The sequence below is a fragment of the Amblyomma mixtum genome, chromosome 2, assembly GCF_055824585.1.
Source record: "Amblyomma mixtum isolate Tamu chromosome 2, ASM5582458v1, whole genome shotgun sequence".
Taxonomy (NCBI): domain Eukaryota; kingdom Metazoa; phylum Arthropoda; class Arachnida; order Ixodida; family Ixodidae; genus Amblyomma; species Amblyomma mixtum.
The window spans coordinates 84,902,247-84,922,256 of NC_143013.1; the positions used below are offsets into that span (position 1 = coordinate 84,902,247).

The 20,010-nt window shown below is 47.0% G+C and overlaps 1 protein-coding gene across 5 annotated transcripts in view; it reads left to right on the plus strand.

The window, feature by feature from the left end:
• Moe (moesin) overlaps positions 1 to 10,490 on the plus strand; it is a 129,008-nt gene extending 118,518 nt beyond the window's left edge. For 4 of the 5 annotated variants that reach the window (XM_089572089.1, XM_089572092.1, XM_089572091.1 and 1 more), the window contains 4 exons: positions 1,418 to 1,768; positions 3,180 to 3,385; positions 6,804 to 6,904; positions 9,104 to 10,490. In XM_089572089.1, the coding sequence (XP_089428215.1) occupies positions 1,418 to 1,768; positions 3,180 to 3,385; positions 6,804 to 6,904; positions 9,104 to 9,268 (823 nt within the window). In that variant the 3' untranslated portion in view covers positions 9,269 to 10,490. The remainder of the gene's footprint in view (positions 1 to 1,417; positions 1,769 to 3,179; positions 3,386 to 6,803; positions 6,905 to 9,103) is intronic. The other variant, XM_089572093.1, reaches the window with a different exon arrangement.
• Positions 10,491 to 20,010: the final 9,520 nt, after the last annotated feature.

The following is a 20,010-nucleotide window of genomic DNA, read 5'->3' on the forward strand; positions in this document are numbered from 1 at the left end:
CTTCGAGACTCCAAAGTGTCGCTGGGCGGACATGTTCCCATACTCTTCGGCGAATTCGATAACTTTTTTTTTAAACGCCGCGGTGAACTGACGTCGAGTACCGGTACTCATTTTGCGGGCTGTCTCGAAATTAATACGTTACAACGCCAAGAACGATTACCGCCGTCAACGTTTGACCGCGTCGGTCGACAAAGAGGAAGGAAAGAATCGTCAACATGAAGTGATAACGATGCGGATGCCAAAATGCCCGCGGCTCACACATGTTGCCAGACGACTATTCAGTTTGTGCCAAAGGCCGGTATATAAGTCGAGGGGTGACCTTTTGGTAATATTTTTCGGAAAGAAACCTTGACCTATATTCCGCACTATACGGTATGTCCATATGCCAAGAAATCTGAGATGCTCGTAACAATACACTTCTATTTCAGCACTCCTTGTGTGCTCAGATGAATTTGCTGGTATTTTCTCCGGGACATGAGTGTACTAGCTAGTAGTGTGCGATTGTAATTGACAGCCTTTCAACGAAACAGCACAAAGGAGCTCGTGTTACAGAAGAGCCAGCGTCAGTGGCATTGAGCACTAAATTCGATTGGTCGATAGGGTCATGACATCACAGCCCCATAATTTCACGCTGGAATTTCAAGCAGCCCACAAAGGTCACATTAAACGTGATGTCATACATGGAATGAAAGTGATTAAAACAACATGTAATGTGAATTAAATGCTGCCGCGCATTTCAATCTTACAACTGTGCTAACAAGTATGTGTAATTAGGACCACAGGCAGCTATCGCGTCACACCCTTAAGGCGGAGATTAAGTGTCCCCCTAATTTTCTACCAGTTGTCCCAATGGAATATTATGTGCATGGAGCTTCCTTGTTACAGAATGAAAAGATATTTCTGCGCGCATTCCTTCAGTATCGCTTTCTGAGCCTCATTCAAGAACCTGAGGCCAGTTGTCGGCAGACTGTCTAGAGCAGGGTCTGTGAGGTTTCGGAAATCTAGTAAATGATGCAAACGTTGCTGTGAAGTTTGCCCTCACTCGAGCCCAGCAATGGGATACGTGCAGTGGAGTGGGCATCTTGCAGGAATAGCACCATGCTTTGTACGGTTGAGCCTCAGCTGTTGTGGGAACTCTAAACCAGAACGCAGCAATGATGTCAGATGCGGAATTTTGTTTGCAGTGTTCGCTGTTAAGCCACACCCCCACCAAGATCTCGTGGTCGCAATCAACATGAAACGTCATTGCATGCGGGGTCACATGACCGACGTGAACACCCCTTCAACCAGTTTGTTGGCCATCGTCAGATGGAAGCTCTAGCTGCCTGTTGCTCTTGATGTCTTGCCTCTGTGCAGACTGTTGTGGATAGCGTGGCAGGGATAGTAGGTGAGTGAGCCTTTGTTGATTGCTGTGCAGGGAGAAGCTGCGCAAGGAGACGGAGGCGCGCGAGATGGCCGAGAAGAAGCAGCAGGAGTATGCCGAGCGGCTGCGCCAGATGCAGGCGGAGATGGAGCAGCGGCAGCAGGAGCTGCTGACGGCGCGGGACACCATCTCGCGGCTCGAGGAGCAGCTGCGGCAGGTGCAGGCGGCCAAGGAGGAGTTTGAGATGAAGCAGCAGGAGCTGATGGACATGATGCGCAAGCTGGAGAACGACAAGATGATGGAGGTCGAGGAGAAGGCACGCCTCGAGGAGGCCATCCGCATCAAGCAGGTGGAGGTGCAGCGCATGCAGGAGGAGGTGAACAGCAAGGACGAGGAGACTCGCAGGTGACCTCTCTCTCCTCTCCTCCCTAGTGCAGCACTTCGACGTGCAATCGAGAATGCGGCTAGCCTAGTTTGAAATTTCTTCGAAACAGATTATGTGGCCTTGCCTCTTCAGGCTTGCGAACTCTCAAGGATTGCTTGTTTATGTACATAAATGCTCATAAGAAGGCACATTAAACATGGACGGGCGATGTTATCTCAACTGTTTGCTGTTAGCAAGTACTGTATTTACACGAATGCAGTTTCTCTCACTGCTGAAGATAGCTACAGTGACCTCTACCACAAGACTTGTTAGCTTGTAGGAGAAGCCAACTTTTCAATGACTTTGGGGTTGCAGCTCTCATGGGGAAGTGGAGGGTGGCTCTTAATGTGGAAGCGTGGGCCGTTGAGAAAGAAAAGGCATTGAGAATTCAGTGGAGCCGAGAAGGGAAAGAGGGGCAAATGGGCACAGGCCGGGGCAGCACGAAACGCGAAGCAGAGGTGGCACTGCGGCAGTTGCTATCGTTGCTGCATTGGAGACTGCAAGTGTTAACATGACTAAGGCTTTGCTGCGTTTGATGTAGCGCACATATTTGAAGTGTTGCCTCGCAGGTAACACAGACATATCCATTGCTTCTGTATTTTCGCATGCAGTTGGGATATTTAATATTAGCCGTCAGTCGTTTCATTTTTTTTCGTGAGGTCTGACTCCGGCTCGTGCGTTATATACATGTAAATATTGTCTGCCTGAATATAAAACCTTGGTACCCTGTTTATTCAGAAATTCGAATTGTGAGAGGGGTTCCACCCAACACTTGTGTAAGTCGTGGTGTCGGACGCTAGTTAATTTGGATCCTGCTGGGCTTGAGTGGACTGGTAAATAGGGGTCTTGTAGAGTTCAGATCAGCTTAGCAAGTGATCGTTCTCACGTTCCTCAACTCTGAACTGCAAGGGTCATTGACGCCCCACGCACCTGAGCTGTGGACTTCTTCGGGAGGGAACAAACTTACAAGGCCTTTGTCCCCTTAGATTTTCCCCTGCATGCAATGCATAAAAACAGGTGACCATTAAATTAAAATTACTGTGTGCGTTAGTGGGCTACATATCATGAAAATCATGAAGTGGTGAAACACGAAAGACTTGGCTCTAGTACTGTCATTTGTTCCTTTTTGGTCTTCATTTTTTGAGCCGCTTCAAATTTTCATGACCTGTAAGTCTGTTAAAGGGACAGAGGAAACTAAAAAAAAGGGGAAACGTATTAGGTTGTGCCAGAAAATTGGGTGTAATGACAACTTAGGAAAATTTGCAGGATCACGGTGGGTACAGCCAGTACTAGATGTGTTCAGGAGTCATTGCTGGTAGAGGACTTGTTCTGCACAATGTCTTGTGTTGTTGCCAATGATGACGTCCTCTCATCTGCGCCACATGCGTGCAGGCTCCAGGAAGAAGTGGAGGAAGCCCGCCGGAGGCAGCAGGAGGCCGCAGAGGCCCTGGTGCAGGCATCGAGCACGCCCCAGCATCACCACGTGACCGAGGCCGAGGATGAGGGCGAGAACGACGAGGATCTGGCCAACGGGGAACTGGGTAAGCGGGGCAGCTGCAGCAGCGAGGAGGAGCCCGCCTTGCCACTCACGGCCAACGGTAAGCTGCTCGAGCGCACGCGGCACGGTCCACGTCTCGTCGCCCAGGCTCTGCACACACTCGCTCACTGGGTGGGGGGGACCCTGTTGTCCCTTTGCGGTCCATCTGCATCGGACTGTTGCAGGGTTAAGTCAAGCAGGCCGATAGTGGCTCCCAAACCAAAGACCTTTTGGTAACCTGGTGGGTTCAGAATCTAGTAATCCAGTGTAGAATGCCAAAGCCTGCAAAAGAACAGGTACCTTAAAACTGGTTTACGTAAGATATACCACAACATACAGGCTTGTGTAGGCTCTATATAGAGCTCTCACTCATTGAAATCACCTTTGCTGTATTGCCTATCTTTTTTTGTAAGATGGCTGACAATACCTTGCCTTCATGCATATTGCTGGTAAAATCTGACAAAGCAAGCTGGCATATAACACTGAGCATTAAAGGCATTGTACATGTTGCACTGTCCCTACCAGCATGCTAGAAACGCTAATGGGGAGGCCAAAAGGATTGAAAAAGCAGAAGCCTTAACAAAAAGGCTGCAGGGCCTATTTTTCTGCAAGGTTTTTGCGAAGTTATCATTCATACCTAGCTTAGTGTAGGCCTGTCTGGTTGGTGCTGAACCTTTCATTTCTTTTGGACTTCCTTCAATTGTAATTGTAGGTATCGTTATGGCCTCACTTTGTCAGTTCCTTGCATGGAGTTCTTGTTCGGAAGGGGCAGGAAAATTGTCTTCATACACTGCCACTCACTGATGCACATGACTTTGCTACTGTGAGATGCATCTTTTGCTGTGAAATTGAATATGCGTTTGCATTAGTAAATATAGGAACGGAGTAAAAGTGATCCTAGTAAGTGATGTCAATTTTCAGTGCAGGCTAAAGGTATGTGAATCGAGCAATTAAAAGTTCCCTGTACAATGTTTTCACTATGCTCTTTTCTCTTGTATAAAAAGCTCTTTAATCGTTACAACCAATTAGGAATCTGCGAAACATCGTCACATGTGATCCTCTATTATCCAGGGCTGTGTTGTGGCATGACATAATGGCTTACGCACTCCATGCCAAACCGAGCTTTGCCAGCTTTTAGAATTATGAGCATAATTAGGATCTACAGGTCACACTCGTGCATACGTGTACTTATACATTTAGCTATATATCTGTAGTCACCTCAGTAAGTCATAAAGCTGTAGGTACTCAGTTACATTCGCATACTTTAATAGCATGCACTTCACCTCTTGACATTTATTTGTGGATATTTGGACCTGAGAAGTCTTTGGCAAGCCATATCTTGGCTTGATAGGGACCGGTCTTTTTAGACTGGCACATCTTGGATCGAACAGACAATAAACATCAGTGTTAAGTGCACACAGTTTTGGGTATGTTCACTTGTACGTAATCTCCGTTCGGTAACTGAAGGGCTTGCCATTAGCAACGGGTGAGAGCAAGACCTGTGCCCGTGTGAGCATCGTGTGTGTGCAGAGCCTGCGTGCGTGCGGGCTGTGCCCCCCAATTGGCTTTCCCTCATAATGGCGGAACAGGAACTGCAGATAGAGGCAAAATGTCCCGCATCTTGCGCTCCATGGTTGGTGGCTTGCTGGTTGGTTGGCTGTGTTGGGTGAGCTCTGCTGTCCTCCTCCTCCTCCTCGGATTCCTCCCTTTTCCTTTTGTTTGCGTTAGTAGTTTGCATTGCTATTGCATTTTCCGTTGTTGGTGTGTGGGTCACCCCCCCCTGGCTGTCCCGGTGGGCTTGAGAAAGCATGACTGACAGCCATATATATGAACATTGTCGTAGGCCATGTTGTGCCAGTACTATTAGTTGCGTACTATTCATCCTTGTTCTGGGGAAAATTACATTCCTGATGTGTTGTGGGCTTTAGTGTAATTCCTCTGGGTTTTCATGGTGAAACTGATGGTTACGGCGTTGGTAACTAGTGCACTAAACCTGCATGCCTGCTGATACATGCATGCTGGAGAGATGGTGTTCAAGAGCTAGGTGTAGATGCAGTCAGATTTGTTTTTCTTGTTTTGCCTTGTGGGTACCCCTTCGAGACGCTCACTCTGGAGTCAGTAGGCCCTCTCAAGTCTTGTTTATTGGTGTAAGGCCCGTGGGTTGTCAAAATTTTGAGGCCTACCATGCTGCTTTAGTGGCCACAGCATTCTATCAAGCATGAGGCGGCAGGTGTTAAACTTGGCTGCGGTGGCCTCGTCATTGACGGATGAAATCTCGACACTGGTGCTTGAATTCATGATGTACAGATGGGGACAAAAGTCTCTGGACCACGTGTTCCTCTAACGAAGCTTATAGCTCTACTATCAAACAGTGGCTGGAGACCGCACTTGTGCAGATGAAAGAGCAAAAATTTAACTTTTACCTCCACAAGTGTGGTCTCCACCTGCCGACCAATAGCAGAGCTATTGGCTTCGTTAGAGTAAAGGGCGACCCACATGGAGCGAACTTGCGCTGCGGATTTTGAGCGGCGCGGCGGAACGCGGACGCACTGCCGCTGTGCCGCACCACAAGAGGCGGAAAACGGGCGGCTGCCGCCAAACCGCTGCCGACAAAAACAAAAAAGATTTGTAAGCTTACTCTAAAGCCATTGTTTATTGGAGGGCGCATTCTCACTTTTTAGTTCAGCGTATGCTATCTCCCCTCTCCACTCCACCCCCACTCGGTTTCACCCTGCGCGCCGAGCCACCGGCAGCTGCTGCTAGCAGAGACGCAAAAATAGACTCAGCCTATAGTAGCGCCATCTGGTTCTCGGGACAGGAACCATTATTGCAAACTAACCAGCTCTCCTCTTAAGCCTAGAAGTGGGAGAATCATCACTCTAAATAAAAAAAATAAGGCAAATTTATCACTTATAAGTTTTATTATAGGCAAGGCGAGACGAAGCGAAAGACCGGTGCTCCATTTACGGCCAGTGAACGCAGTGAAAAAGGCAGCAACAACGAGAATTCAGTCCAAAGCGAGGGGTCCGGCTTCGAAAGGCGCCGCCATGTTTGTCGCCGCGCGCGGGCGGAAGCTAGATGCGGGAAGAGAGCGCCCTCATTGGTCCGCGCTGACAGCTCGCATTCGCCGCTTCCGGTGAGCGGCTGACCGCCGTGCGAACGTATCTAGCACGGCTTGGTCGGCGGCCGTACGCAGGTTTTCCGCGAGAAAACCGCTCCATGTGGGTCGGGCTTAATACGTGGTCCGGAGACTTTTGTCCCTGACTGTACATTGACGCTCATGCGGTTAGAAATTTAGAGCCCTCTACATTTTTCCTGAGATAGCAGGCCCATAGTAGAACTTGGGGCGTGTAAAACATAGTAGGATTTTGGTGAGGATGAAATGGCTCAGAGTGAGAAGAGGCTGTTTCCTCTGATGTTGCTCTTTAGGGAGGTTGGCATTGCATGCAGACCTGAGCATGTTCACTTTCTCTGAGCAGGTGCCGAGCTTACGAACCACGAAAACGAAAACCTTCCACGACCCGAAGAAGAGCGCTCCACAGAAGTCTCCAAAAAGAAGGCACTAGGAGACCAGCTTCAGGTGAGTGTCTGTTGTGTTGTTGTTGCTGGCAGCTGTGCTTTGTCATGGCTACTATGCCAAAGCACTGTACTATGGCTTGCTGAAATGTTTGAATCTCAAACTTTTCAATGTCTTCAATTAACAAGCTGGAAGCTGTTTACTTCATATTTTATATCTGAAAGCTTCTGTCGGCTTGTGTAATCTTGTTGCACACAACCTTAGATAAACTGGCATCTACTCGCAGGTTGCGTTGCCTATTAAAATTTGTAAACATTTTTACTGGTTAGTAATAATCTTGATATTCTAAACAGTATTAACAGTCTGAATTCCTGCTAGTTGGGGTAAAATTTGCCTTATTGAAAGCAGAGCAACTGCAAGAACTAGAAGAAAATACCGTCTGTGTAATTTAGTTTTCCTCTAGAAGAGCCATGTGTGCTGCACGAGTTAAATGTAAACTTGGGTACTTATGCACTTGTGCATCCATGGCCATTCATCTAGAACGTGGCTGAGCACATTACAGTGAAATCTCGTTCATTCATTTGGATAATTCGAATTAAGAGCGAGCGCGACCCCGGCTGACGCCCATTAACGCCCGGCTGACGCCTGACTGGCACTCAAAAATTTGGACATGGGCAGGCTCAAACCAGTTAGCTTTTGCCGAAATTTAGCTCAGCTGCATACTTTTGGTTCTGCTTTTCTTCAGCTTCGCGCCACCTCACCTGTTGGGCATGCGCTTCAGCCAATTGCGCCATTTTGGATGCAGCTTGGCGCGTCACTAGTTTTTATTTTGGAATGTCGTCATGCCGTTCCAAGACCTATGCATGTTTCCCTTGCGTTCATGTGTTTCTGGTCTTCCAGTACACTGGAACACTATTCACGGTCCATGTGGTGAATCATCCTCAAAACATGACAGCCGGTTGGTTGTGAAGAAGTGCCCCTGCTGCTGCGTCACACTGTGAAAAGGGCCGCTAGACTTTTGCGATTTTGTAGAAATTTTTCGACAGTCACGAATGCGTGTGCAAAGCACTGACAGCACTTGAAGAAACCGTGTAAAATTGTTGTCGCTTAGTTTTCTTTTCATCTCAAATGTAGACAGCCATCGTCCAGTGGTTCATTAGATAAAAATACTGTGATTCAAGCTGTTTCTGACAGTATTTTGGGGCCATTTGTTAATTCGAACAGTTTTTTTCTGGTCCCTTGAAGGCCGAATTAACCCTTTGAGGGTCGAATTATTTTGAAGAAAACTTTCCCAGGTGGTCAAATTACTTTATTGCGGATCTTGAATCTACAAAATGTATATAATCGAGAATAAACAGTAAAAAAAAATTAGGAACAGTACTTTGGTGACAGCATCACTCACAACTGGAAAATGTTCAATAGAATAGAATAGCAACGGTGATGAGCAAGCTAAGAGCAGCACCGATAAAGATAGAAATCAACTTTCGCCGCCTCTGCAAAACAGTGCTCACAAAGAGAAAACACGTTTCGCGCGACTCCGTTGCGATCCCGCGGCGGAATCGAAACCGTGTGGGCGCGTTGCCACAGAGGGCGAGAATACCTTGCGAGCAACGGTGATAAGCAAGCTAAGAGCAGCGCCAATAAAGATAGAAATCAACTTCGGCAGCCCCTGCAAGATAGTGCTGACAAAAAGAAAACTCAAATTTTGCGCGACTCCGTTGCGATCACGCGGCGAAACCAAAACTACAAAAGGGGTGTTGCCGCAGTCTGCCGCCGCGCTAAAGCTAGACATAAGTTCTGCTTATCTCCGTAAGAAGGCAGCACAAAATTCAAACACTTCTTGTAAGTCCTAAGAGGTGGCAGCACCCCCCAGTGAGCACACATTGTTCTTTTGGCGCAAAATTTCAAACGGAAGATCGAAACCGTACCCGTACGGCAAAGACCTTGTGGGACAGAAAACCGCTGCCGTACATACACGGTAAAAACCTTCAAAGGGTTAACGAGATTTTACTGTCGTAGTAAAAAGGCTAGACTTCTTTACCGGTAGTGCATATTATGTTATCTGGGTAGCTTTTCTTATAACTTTTGCTACTGTGATAGTGCCTCAGGAATACACTTGTCAAAAGAGAATTGCTCGAAATATACTGTGCTGCGGTAGTCATTTTTACTGTGGCACAAGACTGCCATTCGAAGCATGGAACTGTACACCATTTGCGTATTGAGCTTCTATAAATTTTCTTCCATCCCAATTAACTTTTGCAGATGCTGAGCCAGGAGCTTTCGGCTATGAAGGACGATGCCAAGCTGACTCGCAACGACATACTGCACCAAGAGAACGTCCGACAGGGGCGTGACAAGTACAAGACGCTCCGCGAGATCCGCAAGGGCAACACGAAGCGCCGTGTAGATCAGTTTGAGAACATGTAGGCACCTTCTCCGCTACCCACCCCCTTCTCCCACCCCTCTTCAGTCTTCCATACATTACCCCTCCTCCTCCTCCTGTGCACTCCCCCAGTTTTCCTCCCCTCGACACCCCCCACTCCCACCACCCGAGAGATGTCGTTGTTCGTCACCCTTTATTTTTATTCTCCCAGTGTGCACACCGCATGCGAAAGTTGAGGAAATGTCGTTTCATCGTCGTTGCGGACATCTTTTTGTGTCGAGTATGTCGTCATTACGCCTCAGCTTCTTTTCTTTTCCCTTCCTGGCGTGCTTGTAGTTTAGAGACTGTAAAGTGAGCATTCCAGGCTACGAGGTGCATTGCCTTCACGCATGATGGGGCCTGTCGACGTTGAGGGGTGTCAGAGGGGAGGCCGGTTGTTGAGCGAGGAAGGCAGACGCACGTGTTGCAGCGCTGTTGTTGCTACTGGTGCGGTGGGGTTCGGGAGACGTGCGGCGTGTTGAAGCTGTTGTACTTGAGAGCTCTGGGAGCCCTCTGTTTTTTTTTTTTTATATGGCAGGGTCATGGTGAGTGCCTACAAACATCTTGTTACCAGTGCACGCCACAATCGTTCCGGTTCGCGCTAACTTTTGTACGGTCACTAGCCCAGCAGTGGCCTTCTCCCTCCTCCTGCCTTCTCTTTTTTTCTTTTCCCCCTCCCAGTGTAGAATTGTTAACATGTTTGTGTCCGTCTTTTTGCTACAAGCTTTGTACACAGACCTTCTTACCATGCTTTTCGAAGATCTTTATTAGAACTACTATACTCGTGTTCTGGAGGTAGCACTATTTTTTTTTCTACAACAGTAATCGGTGCCCCGCAAGAATCGTGCCTTTTTGAGGAGGAGACACGTCCCTTTTTTTTTTTTCTGGAAAGCAGGCTAGGCAATCAAGGTGCTTTACCGCTCAACATTTGGCGTACTCCTTACATGTTGCGATGTTTTTAGGAAAAGGGCCTGTTGACGCTGTTGCCACCTTTTTTTTTCTTCTCCTCTCTAAATGTGCCTGTTCTTCTCAACGAAGTATTGTTTACTTAGACTGTTGTGGCATTACTTTTTGTGCTGTTTATGAACTTTTCCTTTCCTTAATGTGCATAACCTCTGGAGAGACAATATCCTAGTGAATTGTGAACTGGTTGGAGGAGCTGTTCATAAATTAAAACTATTTTTTTTTCTGAGCCAAAACAAATAAATGAAGTCCAGTTTTATAAAATTCTGTTCTCTTGTTTTATTGCTCTTTTCAAGCTTGGGTTGCTGCCTTGAAACTCGCTTACTGACAGCTGATTAAAGCTTTCAGCAGGAAGCTCAATTTTCAAATGGCAAATCCATTATGCAAGTTCATTGTATAGCCAGGTTGTAATGCTGTATAGCAAGATGCCTGACATAAACTGTGTAGCTTGTGTAGTTTTTGCTAGCAACGTAGTATTAAGCATGAAATGCTTTTAGCTCCCGTCGGCAGTGTGGTGATGTCACGCCGAGACCGAGAGCCAACATCCGGGCACTGAAACGAGAGCATCCGGGCACCGTATGAGATTTAACGAGACAAGACGAGAGCAAAAGGGGAGCTCCAGGGCGAGAAGGGCTTTTGGCTGAAAAACTGCTTCCGCGCCATCCCAAAGGATGGCGCTGCTGTCCCACACTCACGCATGTAAAAGACTGGCCGCTTGGCCTTCAGACGCGCTGCATATACATGTCCAGGCCTGTGTCTCATCGTGTCCATGTACGCTTCTGCATCGTCCTGCATTCCAATACCACCACCGTCGTAGCTGCTTGCTTAAGCCGAGCAATGGAACCCGATGAAAGGAGAGGTAGGAAACGTCTTGCGGAAAGCGATCGCTTTGCGAGTGATACGCCACAACAGAAGACTGCTCGCCCCTGCCGACAACGCCATGATTATGCGGCCACTCCCGAAAGCGACAAGGCCGCCACGGTTCGCGGCTGCCTACCTGAGCCCTCTCTATTGCAGGCGATTTCTTCGACGCAACAAGAAGAGTGTGGTGTGGTGTGGTGTGTTGAACACTACACCCATTTCAAGATTTTGACTAGTACCATCTACAACCAATTTGTTATGCCCATAAACATTTCATGCTTACTCTACTCTCAGTTACGGTGAGGCAGAGATTTTTTCCCTCAAGCATATCTGCTGCGCTAACCAGGATTTCTAGAGGCAGAACCGTTTGGCAGGCCTACTTAAACTGAAGTGGCAAATGGCTCCTAGAGGAGGCCCGACAACCGTGTTAATCTCGTGACAGAGGAAGGAAAATTCAGGAGAGGCCGCTGAGTCGTTTTTTGAAGCCTGACGTGAGGGCTCCCCCTGCTAGTTGGCCGCAGTCTTGGCACATATGCAGAAATTTTGCAGACTTCTCTGCAGCTCTAAAAGCAAGGGCCTCTCCCAAGCTTTCAGTGATCTATTGCAACAGTGTGGTGAATTGACTTGTACCTCCCGTGGCTGCTAGGAGGAGTTCACTGGACTACGCAAGGTGGCTGACCACAGTAAGAGATTGGTAGGTCTATGCCATTGGTTAGAGCACCATAAGTGTACAATATTGGTAGACTTTAGGCCATGCAGGTTATTTTTGTGCCATTTTATTTGGGCACCCATTGCAACGCCAGAGATTTGTCTTGAGGCATGAGGATAATGGTTTTGCTTCCTCGCTGGAGATTTCGAACAGCGGATGTGCTGAAAATGTTCAGTTGCACTGCTCAGAAGCGAAACCTGTGACCTGAAGACTTTCGGCCGTGGGTGTGCATTAACAGTGTTCGCCTAATTTCACTAGACACCATTCAGCATCTGCTGTAGTCCCACCTAGTAGCTTATGGGGTAGTGAAATTTGGCATTTCCATGTGGCGCTGTTAGTATTACAGTGGTCACAATCGTGCACCAATAGGTCTCAGGTTTGTGAATTGCTTTCAGATAGAAATTTGTGCACTGATGAAACCACTCCATTGGTACCAGTGTTTTATTAGGGCATTACTCTTACATGAAAGAGCTGGTTGGGAGCTAATGCAGCTGGGTGTTCTCTTTAATTCATGAAGGAGTCGCAATCTCCAATGCTGTTCACTGCTTTTTACAGAAGGTACTTGGAGACCTAGATTGGGAACAGTTGGGGACGAGTGGATGGAGAATGCCTCGGTAATCTGCAATTCGCTGATGGCGGCCTTGCTTATATATTCACTCAGGGGATGAACTAACTGCAAATCATCATCAATGACTTTAGACAGGCAAAGCAGAGCTGGGATCTAAACACTAATATGTAGAAAACTAATATTCAGCAGTCTCGTAGGGGAACACCAGTTCATTGGTAGCGAGGCACTGGAAATGGTAAAGGAGTACTTAGTGCAGGTAGTGACCGCAGATTTGGACCACGAGAGTGAAATAACGAATAATAATTGGGCAGAGTGAACGGCAGTTTACTAATATCCCTGAACAGAAAAGTATACAGGGTGTTTCACCTAAGGCTTTACACAATTTTTAAAAAGAGGTTTTTTGAGTTAGATGGGCTCTTCTTTCACCATTACATTGCCAGCGTTGTAGTCCGTCATAATACAGCTAACGTGCGAACTAGCAGGTGTGGTTAGCTAATATTGAATTGTCAACTTTTATAACTATTACTGTTAGGCTCCTTAATGAGAGACTCGAAGCCCATCGTAAGTAACATATCAGTTTTTAGAATTTCGAAATTGTTACCCTCGGTGCTGTGGCCCAACAAATTTTGGCTATTTCGACGCGTCATGTGTCCTGGAGAGGCTGTTTTGCCTGCAAGCTTCTCGAAAGCGCATGCATTTTGGCGCGATGTAGACAAAATTTGTTGAGCAACAGTGCCGAAGGTAACCGTGTTTTCGAAATTCTAAAAGCTGATATCCATGGTAGAGAGAGGGTGCGGTAGATGGTCCTTGGCGATCACAAAATGAACAAGGGAGGGGAAAACCTCAGGTTGCTAGAGCCAACGTTTCGACAAGGGGACTTGTCTTCGTCTGGGCCCAGACGAAGACAAGTCCCCTTGTCGAAACGTTGGCTCTAGCAACCTGAGGTTTTCCCCTCCCTTGTTCATTTTGTAAAAGCTGATATGTTACTTACGGTAGGCTACATGCCTCTCATTAAGGAGCCTAACAGTAACAGTGAACTATTCAGTATTAGTTAACCAGCCTGCTGTTAGCATGTCTTAGTTGTCTTCTGATGTTCTACACTACAGACAGTGCTATGCCGAAAAAGTCGCTCTATGAACTCAAAAAGCCTCTCTATAAAAATTATGCGAAGTCTTAATTGAAACACCCTGTATAACAGCTGTATCTTGCGGCTACTCGCCTATGGGACAGGTACATGGAGGCTAACGAATAGGGTTCAACATAAATTGATGACGCAGCCAGCTATGGAAAGGAAAATTATAGATGTAACCTTAAAAGACAGGGACAGAGCAGACGCTCTAGTCGAACTCAAGAAGAAATGGGCGTGGGCTGGTCATGAAGTGCGAAGGAAAGATAACCGATGGTCATTACATTCCAAGAGTCATGCGTAGCTGGGGGCGCCAGATAGGCGGACGGGTGAGATTCAGAAGTTTGCGGCAATAAGGTGACCGCGGCTGGAACAGGGCAGGGTTAATTGGAGAGATGTGGGAGAGGCCTTTGTCTGTAGCGGGCGTCGTCAAGCTGATGGACGTAACACGTGCTTAAGAATAAAGGTTGCACTGAAGGTATGCAAGGCGGGGTAGTTGTCATTGCTTCGTGGTTTCCCATACGCATAATACTGCTTTTCCCTTTGTCGTCGCTTTTCGCTCAGTTTTCCCAGACATGGACCAACTAGCGTACAAGAAGATAGCCTTTAAGTTAATGTTTTTTTTCCAGTAACGTCCGCCACCGTTTTCGCTGGACATACCCGCAAAATGGCTGACGAATTCGCTGCGCACGTGTTCTTCCACGAACGGTGTTCTCTCAACCAACAGCATGACAGACTGCGGGACAGCAATTAGGCACTCTAGCTATTATCTTCTACACCGTGGCCCACACAGATGCGTGCGGCACTGGCCTCAAGCAAGAAGCTCTTGCGCCAATGATGAAGTGCAGCGCCAGCAACGTGCACAGTAGGCGTGTAGATGCGTTGTACATATGCTCTGACTAAAAGTCAGCATTGCTTTAACTTAATTACGGCCCTCGCGTTCCTTTTCTGCCGGTGAAATCTGTTGTTGCAATTGGTGGCTACTAACTGGGCGCGCTATTTGAAAATTGGAGTGAAAACCCGCGGTGACCGCTGCTGTATCACCTAGAGTTACAGTATATGTCTCACCTGGAAAGGGACGACACCTGCCAACAATCCTCTCCTCTCCACCCTCTTCACTTGTAGGACAGAAGAGGGAGGCGCGGAACTAGGAATGACTCAGCTCAAATGAAAATGGCTAATTGACGTAGCATATCAGAATATAATTAGAATAGAATAAGGAGTGGAATACATAATAAGGAGTGGCGAGGGAAAGAAAAATGCCATAGCATTTCCTCTGCATGAGTGCAATTGATCGCCCCTAACTTTCGCACATATACCCACGCATTCTAGTACGGGAGTATTCATCGACGTCACATTGGCCGCCATTTTGTTGTTCATTGAACACACGGCGAAAGGCTGCATGCGTGTCTAATAGGTTTGGTTTATTGGGGTCTAACGTCCCAAAGCAACTCACGCTATGAGAGACGCCGTAGTGGAGGGCTCCGGAAATTTCGACCACCTGGGTTTCTTCAACGTGCACTGACATCGCACAACACGGGCCTCAAGAATTTCGCCTCCAAAGAAATTCAGCCGCCGCGGCCGGGATCGAACCCGCGTCTTATGGGTCAGCGGCCGAGCACCACAACCACTGAGCCGCCGCGGCGGGGCTGTCTAATTGGGTTTATTGCCACTTGATCCGGCCTGCACCGCTGAAGCTATGCTATGCTCCGGACAACAAAATGGGGCCGTGACGTCACGTGAATACCGTTTGTAATGGGCACTACGGCGCGAACTGCCGCGAGTTGCGCAACGTTTGCCCAGATGGCGATATCGCGGTGTTAGTAAAGAGGTTTGAGATGTGGGCCAGGCTGGGCACTCCGAATGACCTCCCATTTCGAACAAAAGATTATTCAGTCAGTGTTGCGTTATCAGCCTCTGAGGAATGGTGGCGGTCCAAAATCTGAGGCCACCACTAAGTGTAGACCTTTTAAATGTTCAGTTTCATTGCAGCGCACATGGATCCCAGTAAAAAAAAACCATTGGAACCAATTGGATTTCCAATGGGTTCCAATTGGACGAGTTCAGTTTCCAATTGGTTCCAATTGGAATGGTGTTCCAATTGGACGGTCCAAATGGACTATCCAATTGGACCGTTTGGGTTTCCAATTGGAATGGTGTTACAATTGGATGGTCCAAATGGACTATCCAATTGGACCATTTGAGTCTCCAATTGGTGAGCCCCAATTGATCTTACCCATTGCATCCAATTGGTCCGCCGAACTGCACCCAATTTATCCAATGAATGTTTGCATGTTTGACGAAAAAGGTAGAACTAATATGGTACTTACAATAAGAGCTATCAGCAGCTTAGCCTAATAAATTGTACTCAACACCTACACCACCACTGGAGCTGAAATTAAATTAAATAACTGCGCTCAGTGGGCAAGCACCACCGGCCCCAGCATGAGAGCCTAATAAATTGGGTATATAAGTTGGAGCAGAAGTGTGTTCTCTGGATGTACATATTGAGCTAATGTATGCTACTAGTGCCTTAATGTGCAGTGTTGCTTGTGTGTGATGTATGTGTGTCTGATTTCCATAAAAGCATGTTAATTTCAATTCCATAGAAAAATGTTGATTGGCACTACCCAGTCAAAAAAAAAAAAACATTGGGACCAATTGGTTTTCAGACACCATTGGAACCAATTGGCTCAAAAGCCAACTAGAACCAATTGGTCTTTCCAATTGGTTTCTAGCCAATTGATTCCAATGGTGCCCAAAAATCAACTGGTTCCAATTGGAAATCTCAATGTTTTTTTTTTACTGGGATTCTGGACTGTGCCATATACATGCTCAATGAAATCGGCCAGTCCAAACGCTGCTGCCATTGACACAGCCGCGGCTGCGCCCGGAAGGGCAGAATTGAGGAGGAGGAGGTTCGCCTGCTACTGTTAATGCTGTCGGTTGTTATCGTTATCGGCAGTATCATCGTTGCGCGTTCGACTGCAGACACCGAAAACGATCCCGAACATGGCAAAAACTCGCTGTTTCAAAGCGATCTGATGCCGCGTCTCGCGTCGCATACAAGTGATTGGGTGCTGGCAGCCAGCGAGCAAAGAGCAGGACAAAAGTTTCGTGGTGATATGAAGTATTTGTGGCGCAGTGGAAAGTGCCGGACGTTACGTTTGCAAGGATATGTTCCATGCCTGAGACCCGACACCAGCCTCGCGTTAAAATGCATTTTAATCACATCGTTGTACAGCGCTAAAACTTAGTGGGACGTTCGAGGGGAAAGCGAAGCCAAGATGTCAGCGCGCGCCACAGCAGCTGTCGCGTGAACTTGAGTGAGTTCAAAAGCAAGTTCTACGTGCAATGGTTTGGTTTGGTTTGGTTTGGTTTATGGGGTTTAACGTCCCAAAGCGACCCAGGCTATGAGGGACGCCGTAGTGAAGGGCCCCGGAAATTTCGACCACCTGGGGTTCGCTCAGTCGCTAGCTGCAGTGGCGCAGGTGATCTGTCGTCCGAGGCAGTGCCTGGAAGCAGGCTTTTCCCGAGGAATTGAAATTAGGTGGATGTCCGAATTTATATGGAGGGGGTGTTGAAGGTAGAAAAGAAGCGGTAGTAATTCTTTTTTGTTTGTGTCGTTGATGCGTCGCGTGGGATTAGCGACGCTTATGGATACAACTCTCGTGACAAGGATGACGAAAATACCCCATCGTGCTTTAAAAAAAAAGTCGTTACGAATTAATGGGGTGCCTTCCGAAAAACGAAGGGGTGTACGGATTACTCGGGCGAATCAGTCATGGTGAACTCAGTAGGTCGTGAATGGCACTACATTAATGTTAATGGCACCGCACGAATAACATTTAAATTTAAGGCAGTAAGCACTTAGTGGCATTAAATTTGCCTGTGTGGCACGGGTATAAGAAACACCGGCTCGAATATGAAACTCCTGCGATACCAACTCGGTAAGGACCAGGGTGTCGAACCGGAACCGAACCCGAACCCATAATTTTTTCCCCATCTTGGAACTGAACCCGAACCGGAACGATTCAAAGGAACCGCTCCGAACCGGTTCGGGAGCCGGTTCAGCCCCACTTTTTTTTTTTGCATTTCGGCATACTTCTTGTTTCCGGACAAAATGAGATGATCTAGTGCATAGACTTAGTGCAACATTTACTGTTGTAGGCGCTCATTGTCTCAGACAGCAGGTTCTAAATAAAACCCCTCACGATGTAGGGCAACAAAGAAAAAAAATGGCTCAATGGCTGTGGAGCTCTGCTGCTGATTTCAAAAATGCAAAAACCAGTGTGCTCTGTCGCATGCCGCAAATCCTCAGCTGATCTCAGTTAATCTGGAGCCCTCCACTACACCGTATATCCTATAGCCTCAATGTCTACTCGACACGTTAAACCCGCGATATTACTACTAGTATTACCAAAGGAAGGATGTATACATTGGTGCAGCTTCTTTTTTTTTAGAACATTCTTGTTTGCACGTGACGGAAATAAGCAACGAAAGGCGGGTTTTTGGCAATGGTGTAGATGATCTAATAAGCAAAAAAATTAAATACCGGATAATCAAAAGGGCAATGAGGAAATATATGCGCTCGCTGGCATGCGATAGTGATTACGCCCAGAAAGATGCTGCTGCGATTAAATGTAATGGCGATGAAGTGATTTCATTACGCCCATTCGCTGACATCGTTCTGCTTCTGAGAAAAAAATTGCTGCCAGTCGCCAGCACGCGGCTCCATCCGCTGTTATCGCAGTGCTCGACCTTGAATTCTCTGTCTGGCGACTCATATCTACTTCTTGCTGTCATACTTCTGGTTCTTAGTGTCTGACATGACAGGCTTATGATTCTTGGCGTTTTTTTCGCGTACAACGCTTGGACGACTCAATACTTTGAGCCTTAACAACAATCTGCCTCGGCTATATCGTGTACGGGTGGGTGATGTGGGGTGAGGAGATGGGTGAAAGTTTTTTAAGGTGCATTTTTACCAGTGAATGCCCGGATGTGCGCCCACCGGAGTGTGCATCAAGGATGGAGGCTGCACGTACGCGCTCCCCCCCCCCCCCCCCCCCCCCCCCGCACACACACACATAGTGTGGTTATTTTTGGGAAAGCAAGCTATACTATTAACGCAGTAAAAAGAACAACTATAAGAGTACTCATACTCTATTCTCTGACTCCGAGTGCGATTTGTACCCATGGCGGCGCAACAGAAAACTCTCTTTACAGATGCCTTAGGCTACTCGGCTGTCTTCGGGGCTTCTTTTTATGGTTGTTGCATGGAATATTTGCAACCTCTCTGATCCTCCTCATGCCTTACTTGACAGCGTCGAATTCAGCGATCTCGGCATAAGGCCTCATGCCACTATAACTCCCTTTCTCCGCCCGCACATGAAAATTCCAGACGGTGCACACGTCAAGAAAGGGGAACCAGTCAGGAGGTCGAACTTGCGCAGCGTATTCCTCCTGCGCTAAAGTGCACTGTTGTCTGAACAGGAACCTCGTTGAACGCGGCGGTTCTGAGTTGAGTTGAGTTTAATGGCGCATAAGCGTCTAAGGCTATCATGCGCCAAGCTCAGGGTATGAAAATTGTTTTATATAGATGTTATACAAAGGTCTAAAATAAAAGAATGGTGGTGTAAAGGGCCTAAAAAGTTAATTCCTGCAACCTAGTAAAAATATAAGAGAAAATTTTAGAAGTGACCTCGGCAGCCATCCTTGGCTGTGCAAGGATCTCGAGGTCCCCAACCAATGGAATAGTGACCTCAGCCGTCTTCTCACGACGGAGAAGGTGGATAAGGTGTGTCAATAAATTCTAAAGCACGGGGTAGGAATTCAGAGTTTTCCAAGAACATTGGCTTCTTTTAAAAAGTTAAAAACGCTTGACTTATCAATAAGAGCTTCTTCACCCAAAATCAATGACGGATGAAAAGGGATCTGTTGGTTGTAACACGGGCAAAAAACTTGTTTCTGGGTGTTTCAAGTTCTATGCATGAGATTAAGATGTGAGTTACTGTGAGTTCATCTCCGCATTTTTCACAGGTAGGTTTGTCTTGTTTTGTTAGTAGAAAGTTGTGGGTAAGGTATGTGTGTCCAATACGCAAACGACATAAAATAACTTCAAAAAAGCGTTCCTGATGAGTACATGATTTCCATTCTCCTAATACTGGTTTATTAAGTGTAGCTTGTTATTTATCTGACTATTCCATACGCTCTGCCATTTGTTTCTCATTCTGCTCTGAACTAGCTTCATACAATCATTGTGTAGCATGTTTATTTTCTGTATTTCCTTGCTGTGGGCTTGAGCGGCGCATGCGTCCGCTCTCTCGTTACCATCAATTCCAACATGGCTAGGAACCCAACATAATTTTATGTTATGCCCTTGTGTTACGATCCTTGTTATGTTATGTATGACAGTACCTAGTGATGGCATGACTGCATTTCTGGACTGTAGTGCTTTCAGTACACTGAGGGAATCTGTGTAGATAATACTGTTTTCGATGTTCTTGCTTATTATTTTCTC